The 7,992-nt window shown below is 40.9% G+C and overlaps 1 protein-coding gene across 1 annotated transcript in view; it reads right to left on the bottom strand.

Annotated features, from left to right (window-relative positions):
* Window positions 1-1,959: 1,959 nt before the first annotated feature.
* CTDP1 (CTD phosphatase subunit 1) overlaps window positions 1,960-7,992 on the bottom strand; it is a 129,919-nt gene continuing 123,886 nt past the window's right edge. The window contains exon 12 of the mRNA XM_015412469.1: window positions 1,960-2,817. Within this exon, the coding sequence (XP_015267955.1) occupies window positions 2,676-2,817 (142 nt within the window). The 3' untranslated portion in view covers window positions 1,960-2,675. The remainder of the gene's footprint in view (window positions 2,818-7,992) is intronic.

Raw genomic sequence — 7,992 nt, 5'->3', positions numbered from 1 at the left:
GTAAGTTAGGCTGAGAGAATGACTGGCCCAAGCTTTACTCAGTGAACTTCCAAGGCAGAGTGGGGATTCAGATCTGTCTCCTCCAGCTGCAAGTGGCGGAGTGGAGTATCAAACCCGGTTCTCCCAGATTAGAGTCCGCACACTTAACTAGTACTCCTCAGAGTACATAGAGTTCTTTATCCTGTCACATGAACATATGCTTTTGCCTGTTGTTTAGTTTGTCATGAGACTATGCTTGTAGATCTTTTCAAATCTATTTCCATGGATTTGCTGTCAGCTCTACACAAAGATGATGCACAAATCTGTGCCCCATGTGCTCCTGGGGCCGAATAAGGAATGCACGGTTGGGGTCCAGGGAGAGGATATCTACTACAATAATCAGGAAGATACAGGACAGGATACCTTGGCACCCAGTAACACCAAGCTGTATTCTGCCCCAACCAGGAAGGACAGTGGTCTTATACCCCAAATGACATCATGACAGTTTACACAGAAAGAAATCCTTAATTGGTGTTCAACAGGTGTCATCATCAGAGCATCATTTGAACTGGCACTTCTCTATTGGGAAACCCCTATCAGGATATTAAGTGTCAGTAATTGCGTCCGCTTATCTGGTCCTGGAACAGTGGAAAACATCAATGAACAGAGGGGCCTTCTTTTGGCATCATTCCTGGCTTATTTGCTTCAGCCTGAAACGAGGGAGTTTCCTGATGCATAAAATTTGGCAGACCTTCTGGGGCCAGATGCGCTGCTCTACACAGAAAGATATTTGTTTTGAGTCTTTCTGTCTTATAGCTTTACTTCTCAGATGTCCTTCAACTGGAGATCTTATAATTTCAAATGTACATTCCAATATATTATTTTCTGATTCTAAGAAACAGACCTTTAACCATTAAAATAATACTCTAATTAATCCTACTCTACAGCTGTCTGGGGTAAATATTAAAATCTAAATTCATTTTAATAAGACTCCTAATAAGGCACAATGATAGCTGTCATTCTACATGTCAAGAAAAATATCAAAAATCACATACATTCACTGGTCCCTTGTCCTACAAAGATACCTATCAGGTTTTACAGACCATGATAGAGACATTTTGACTCTCTTGTGGGTTTAAATCCATCCCCCAAAGTTCAGGTACTTCTTTTTCGTCTTCAAATAATTAGCATCTTTTTAAAGGCATGCCCCCATCAGCTCTACTTGCCACTTTAAAATTTTCCAGAGTTTAGCACAGAAATTGCCATTCTAGACAAGTAAAAGCCTTCTCCATATCTACAAACACATGGGTTGCCTCTTCTTTTTAATGATATGTTCTGTACAAGACCTCACCTTGTATTATTCACTAGCTCTTTCCCAATAACAGACACAGTTTGATCATATTCAATATATTTAGACATCACTGTTTTAATTGTTCAAAATACTGTAGAAAAGATTTTATAATCCACATTCAGTGGAGATTTTGGTCTATGTGCTCTAAAATATATTGGGTTATTATTAGATTGTGGAATGAGAGTAAGGGATTCTGAGGGCAGATCTAGCATTCAACCCAAGGGGTCAATACTCCATTCCATGGAGTTATGTTATTCTGCCCTAAATTAAATAAGAATCCTGTGATCAAATTACTTTACAAGTATTCCGACAGCTCAGTTAGCAAGCCTAACAGGAGATTAGATCATTATATGCCTGGAATGTATATACTGAAGATGCTACTAATTATTTTCATTCAAAAACGTGCAGCTTATCTAATGGAAGCAAAATAGAACGATCAGCACTGAAAATCAAACTGAGAACAGAGTTTACAAAATGAATTTTTATTAAATGAAAGAATCTGTTTTGTGGATCAAATATGAAATAGAATATACAAAAACTTTACATCTGTTCATTCAAAGAAATAAAATGTTACCTAGAATGAGCTAACAGCCATTCCTTCCAAAACAACACAAAATGGATAAATATTTTTAATGGCAGTACAAGAATGCACAGAGAAGCCTGTGCTAGAACTGCAGCTTATAGAGAAGCAAAGTTAAAAATCTAAATGTCTCCTAAAGGGTACAACAAATCCACAAAGTAACTTAAAAACATGGAAATCAATCATCTTATATTCTCTTACAAGCAAGTGGCAGAAAGATCAAGTGCAGAGTTCACAAAGCTTGCATATCACATTCTCAGTTCCTATACAAATATAAATTGTTCTTTTTATTTTAAAAAAATCTTCTCTATTTGATAACATCTCACTATGAAGAAAACATATCCAATCAGGATCGCTTTACCTCTTCCATGCAATATTATTTGTTAGGTGGTCTTTTCCCCCAAAGCTTGGTTTCCAAAGCTATCATGGCAACATTCTTCAAATTTTCAATTGCAAATCTTTGTGTAGCTCTGTTTTATAAAGTTCTCCAGAGTTCAAAACATGTCTTTGGCATAACATACCAAGTTCCCCTTTAATACTTCTCTTTTTTTAAAAAAAGTATATGTTCCTTTAGTAAAACTCCTTAAAAACATCTATTTCAGTTTTGTAAAATAATGCATCACCTCCTCCTATGTCACTTTGTAAAATATACACCATATTTTTGAGGGAGGGACTGCCCTCGGTGAGTACTGACATGGGGCCTATTGGAATTCTGACTGGTTACAGAAAGAAAGACGTAATTACAAACTCCCTTGCACATGTAAGTCACATAAAGTCATTCAGTTCAGCTTCCAGTGCTGCTGCCATTTCATCTGCCTCTGAACTGCTGCCCTCCTCATCTTCAATGCTGGACCCTTTGCTTGATTCACTGGCGGCATCATCTTCATCCAGCTTTCGTTTGTGGCCCCTGCAAAAATGGACAATCACAGCTAAAATATTAAAAATGTCACCAAAATATATTTAAAAAAATACTGAAGCATGAATATATAAGCTAAGCATGAATATATAAGACAACGGTTGCATGGAGAAGTGAAAATTAAAGTCACCTAGGCCAAAAATTGTGAGGCCCTCATTTGCCATCTCTCTCACTCCCAGAAGATGTACAATTTAATACGCAAGTATGGGAAGAGTAATCCTGGATTTTTCAGAACAACTTGGGTTGGGGGGTCTTTGTTCCTCTTACACCTGCTCCCCAAAGATGCTGCCAATAACTTTAGTTACCAGTGATGGATATAAAGGGATTGTATATTCATCAAATGAAAATCTCTTGCAGTATTGTAATACACTGGAAGGTCTCCCATGAAAAGAAAAGAAAAACGTTTTACTTTCTTTCTTATAGACTATAATTTCTTCTACCTTCAAGGAGTTCTCTTTCTACACACTTTGCAGCAAAATATTCTATTATCACACCTTGTCCTATATTGGACAATTAGTCAGAAGCTGTAATTGACAATCAGCTTCAGAGAGAACAGACCTTGGGCTGTATCCTACAGCTCCCTTTATCCAACAGAGCAAGAGTCCTCACTCGGAAAGGATTCATAGGACAAATTGTTGTTCTTTGTTTTTATTTCAGAGGGTACAATTACTTCTGTATATTTGAATTAGTTCTGCTACTCTGCATAAGCATGTGTTTATTCTCAGATGGTAGGAACACTAGTCATTTATAGGTGCAACTATGGCTAGGTCAATCGCGGCTGCAAAGAATACCACTAAGCTATTATTAAAGAATATATGGACAGGCACTAAAAAACCCTCTTGCCAAAACAAAAACAAACCTCCATGCCATTATGGTGCTCATCATTCTTTCCAGTATTTCCAACTCTGACACCCCAATAACATTACATTAACGTTCAAAGAGCTAACAATACATTATCCCTAATGTATTAACTAGAAATGTTATTGAAAATTAATTTACATAACTGAGACCTGAAAAAATAATATAGATGAAGCCAAATATTTCTAATATTTGAATTTGAGATGGCTGCTACAGTAAGAATACTGATATTACTTTCCAATACAAGAGTTTGATTCCACTTGTGGTGGTTACAGAAGGCTATCTCTACCAATTTTGCAACTTGAGTATGAATTCTTCTGGATCCAATTCACTGCTAATTAATGAGCCATACAGATGCCAAGGTACAAGTAACACTACTTAATGTTCCAAGACAGTAGACTGTTGTCTTTCCAATATAAAATGAAATTCAGAGAGGTTGTACATAAACTATGTTTCTGGTACACTGATACAAGAGAGGGAAAATCATACAATGATATTTGTTCTCACACTAAATAGCTGCAAACAGTAAAGGCTAATTAAATGTTAGAGATGACTCCCATGAACGGTAAAGCACCAAGATGGATTTTCTTCCTATTTTCCCAGCAGCCCTCTACAATCTCTCTACAAGCCAGACTGGAGTATCCTTGCAGGTAAAATGCTAAGCATCAAGAGCCCTGTATTAAGAAGGGGGAATTATTAGAAATCACCCTCCCTCTTTCTCTAGAACCATCAACATTATGGTTTGCAAACAGCTCACGAGTTGCCATTCACACAGCTGAACATGTAACAAAAGCTTGAATACAAGCAGCCTGCATCTGTTCTCAACTGTGTAAAAAAGGCGGTGTGAATTCACATACTATTTTCCTGTGGTCCCCCCCTCTTCTGTTGCACACCACATTAAGTATATTTACATTTCACAATGAGTGACTTACAGATGTGAGGACTCTCTCACACTATCAGTTTGCAGAAGCACAGCTCCAAGACTACAAACTTGAAATTAATCAAGGCTTCCTTAGCAGAGGAGGTGTGCATGTTCATAACACACTGGGGGGGGGGGAGAGGAAAGTGTCTTAGATGTGAAGAACAAAGGGGATGGAGAAGAGGTAGGATTGCTGCCAATTATGCAGGCACAGAAGTAGCACATATAACCCAACATGGTTGCTTTTGATGTACAATAAACCCAGAATGCATGATCAGCAGTTACCTAGCTGCCATGCTGAATGCAGCTACTGGTACAGATGAAAAATTGCTTACAATATTGGTTGCAAGCCAACCTTCAAAGTTATCAAATTAGACTTGACCCAAGAAAGAAGACATTTCAAAGGTTAGTTTGCATATCAGCAACAATTGTTATGGAGCTTCAAGCACCCCTGGACTAGCCCGTGCTCCCAAGTTTGTACAATCGATAGACAAGTTTACTGCTTCTGTCCTTCCGCCACCTGAAAAATGCTGTAATGCTTGAATGGGAAATGAGAGTCTACGCATACGCATTATGTACTCAGCAGCAAATGGCTGCATATATGTATGGTCTTACTTTCAAATCCTTCAGGTGTTCACTGCAATATCCTAACAGACAAGGAACAAACTTGCTCGCTGCATAAAGGGTGAATTGGCCCTAATACCCTTTAACTCCTTCACAGTGGTTAGCTAGTCAGCAGCACCTGGTGGAAGTTATGCCATAGTTACACAATGTATATTAGCCTTAATGACCAATGGTAAAAAACACATTAATGAAAATGGATTTTTAAATACGTTTTCTGAATTGTTACTATCCAAATACACATCCTAATCTGGAATACAGAAATGGCTGTGCACAACTGGTGAAAATATATTTGGAATTCCATGAAGAAGTGTTTTGTTTGGGGGGTGGGATGATTGCAGCAAGAAAAGGCTAGAAGGAATAAGTGCCATCCTACCCCATACTCAGCCCCGCCCCACCATGTAGGACTCAATAAAAGCAGCTGCCTAGATCAGTCATGTGTTTCCACATGATGTATAGTTCTACCTATTGCTTCTTTTGCATATTTTGCAAGGTGTTGTACATACTAAGGCATCAAACACTTCTGAATGCCTGGAATGAATGAAACAGCTGACTTTGGTTCTTCCCATCATGTCAAGTTACTTCCTGGAATCCCAAATCCAACAAAGTATCCAGAATTGTTCTGTAAAATTATTCTTGACTAAGAAAAAAGCCCGTTGTGGAAATAAATACAACGGCTCTAGAAAGAGGCTTTGGGAGAGTGCCCCAGCCTTGGGCATGCAGTATCAATTTGCTGTGGCAACCTCAGCAGGGTATAATGACACAGAGGCCACCATTTTCTCCAGAGGAACTGAACTCTGCTACCTGAAGAGCAGTTGTAATATTGAGTGATCTCCCCCCCTCACCTGGACATTGGCAACAATGGTTCCCCAGGAGGAAATGGCTGGTTTGGAGGGTGGAGTCTATGGCATTGTACCTGTCTGAGGTCCCACCCCTCCTCAAACCCCACTCTCTCCAGTCTCCACCCCTCAAAACTCCAGGAATTTCCCAACCTGGAGTTGGCAACTCTATCTCCTTCCCAGCCAAGCGTCAAGCTGCTGTTATCTGCCCCTCACTCTTCAGCTTTCCATCCCCCCACCTTAAGCCTCAACCGTGCTCTGAAGCCCTGACTGCTACGTCACATTGGCTTCTCAGCAGAATGTAAGGACACAGTCCACCATTTTCTCCAGGGGAACTGATCTCTGCCATCTGGAGAGCAGTTGTAATTCTGAGTGATCTCCAGCCCTCACATGGAGATTGGCAACAATGGTTCCCCAGGAGAAAAAGTGCAGGCTTTCTCTGAAATGGGGACCAAAGCAACTTACATCCTCCTCCTCTCCCCCTTTTGACTTGCACAACAATCCTGTTTTACTGATAGAACCAAGCTTGATTGCCTAGCAATTTTCACAGTTCATTCTGACAGGAAAGTGGCCAAGATGGCAGGGGGCGGGGGAGGGGGTTACGCTGAAAGTCTGTGACTGGTCCGAAATCACAGCTTCCACAGCAAGAACCTGGGTCTGGCAGACCCTGCTCTGAAGCACTAACTGCTACGCCTAGGCTAGCCAACCTCCAGGTGGAGCCTGAAGATCGTCAGGTATCACAACTGAACTCCAGACAACAGATCCCCCCCCCCCGGAGAAAATAACTGCTTTGGAGGGTGGACTCTATGGCATTCTGTTCAGCTGAGGCCTCTCCCCTCCCCAAACTCTGACTTCCTTAGACACAGAATATCCAGGAATTTCCCAACCTGGAGCTGGGAACCCTAGTCAGGACTGGCCCCAATGAGTTCCTCACAAGGCCTGGAAAGGGTTTCCTTCCTTTGTCTTTTTACTGACAGAACCAAGCTTGGTTGTCTACCAACAGCCACTGAGGGAAAAGTTAATCCCACAGAGAAGCCAAGCAGGAGAAATGTCTTTGTCAGGGGAGCCGTTTGCCAGTTATTCTGACAGGGAACAGTGGCTGAAGTGGGAGTGGAAGAGGAACAGACCCAGCCCCCAGCCAATGGCATGTGAGTACTCTTGAGTGGTGGCTGATGGGCCAATGGCTGATGGAGCGTGTGGCAACCTCCTATTGGGGAGGACTAGATTTCACTTTAAATTATACTTTATGTTTATAAAATAGGTAGTTCCGGCTGCCACCAGGAATTTTCTTTAATTCCAAATCCCCTCTCTGCTTCTGGTTTAGGTATTGTGATCCAGGGTCTTGGCTTTCGAGGATCTATGTGGAAATGTCGCCATAAACCGGAAGTCATATATGGCTAGATTTGAGCCCAGTAATACCTTAGAGACTCACAAGATATTCCCGGAACAAAGTTTGAGTCCAGTGGCACCTTTAACATCAACTAAGCTTTTGTATGCAAGAACGCTTCCTCAGATACAGTAGACTTTTGGGGTAAGAGCTTTCAAGAGTCAAAGCTCCCTTTGTCAGATATGAGCTTGGACTCTTGAAAATACATACCCCGGAAATCTTGTTCGTCTCTATGGTACTACTAGACTCAAATCTAGCTCTTCTACTGAAGACCAACATGACTACCCTCTGAAACTATCCACATATATGGTTTCATATGCTTGGAAATATATTCCTGCTATCTTCAATTTCTCATGATTTTTTTTAGTTTTCTGAATTATAGAAATTCCAAGTAATATGGCTTCCGGTTTATGGCAACACGCTGGCGGACGCATCTCCCAGACCTCCTGGGGATGTGATCTACGCACCAGCAGATAGGAGGGGGGGGGTGACGGGTCGCCACCCCCCTGGAGCCTTGGCAAAAGGCTCCTAGCCATGGGGTG

Source organism: Gekko japonicus, unplaced genomic scaffold (genome assembly GCF_001447785.1).
Source record: "Gekko japonicus isolate JY-2015 unplaced genomic scaffold, Gekko_japonicus_V1.1 scaffold54, whole genome shotgun sequence".
NCBI classification, from domain to species: Eukaryota; Metazoa; Chordata; class Lepidosauria; order Squamata; family Gekkonidae; genus Gekko; species Gekko japonicus.
This window is presented reverse-complemented; position numbering and strand designations above follow the sequence as displayed.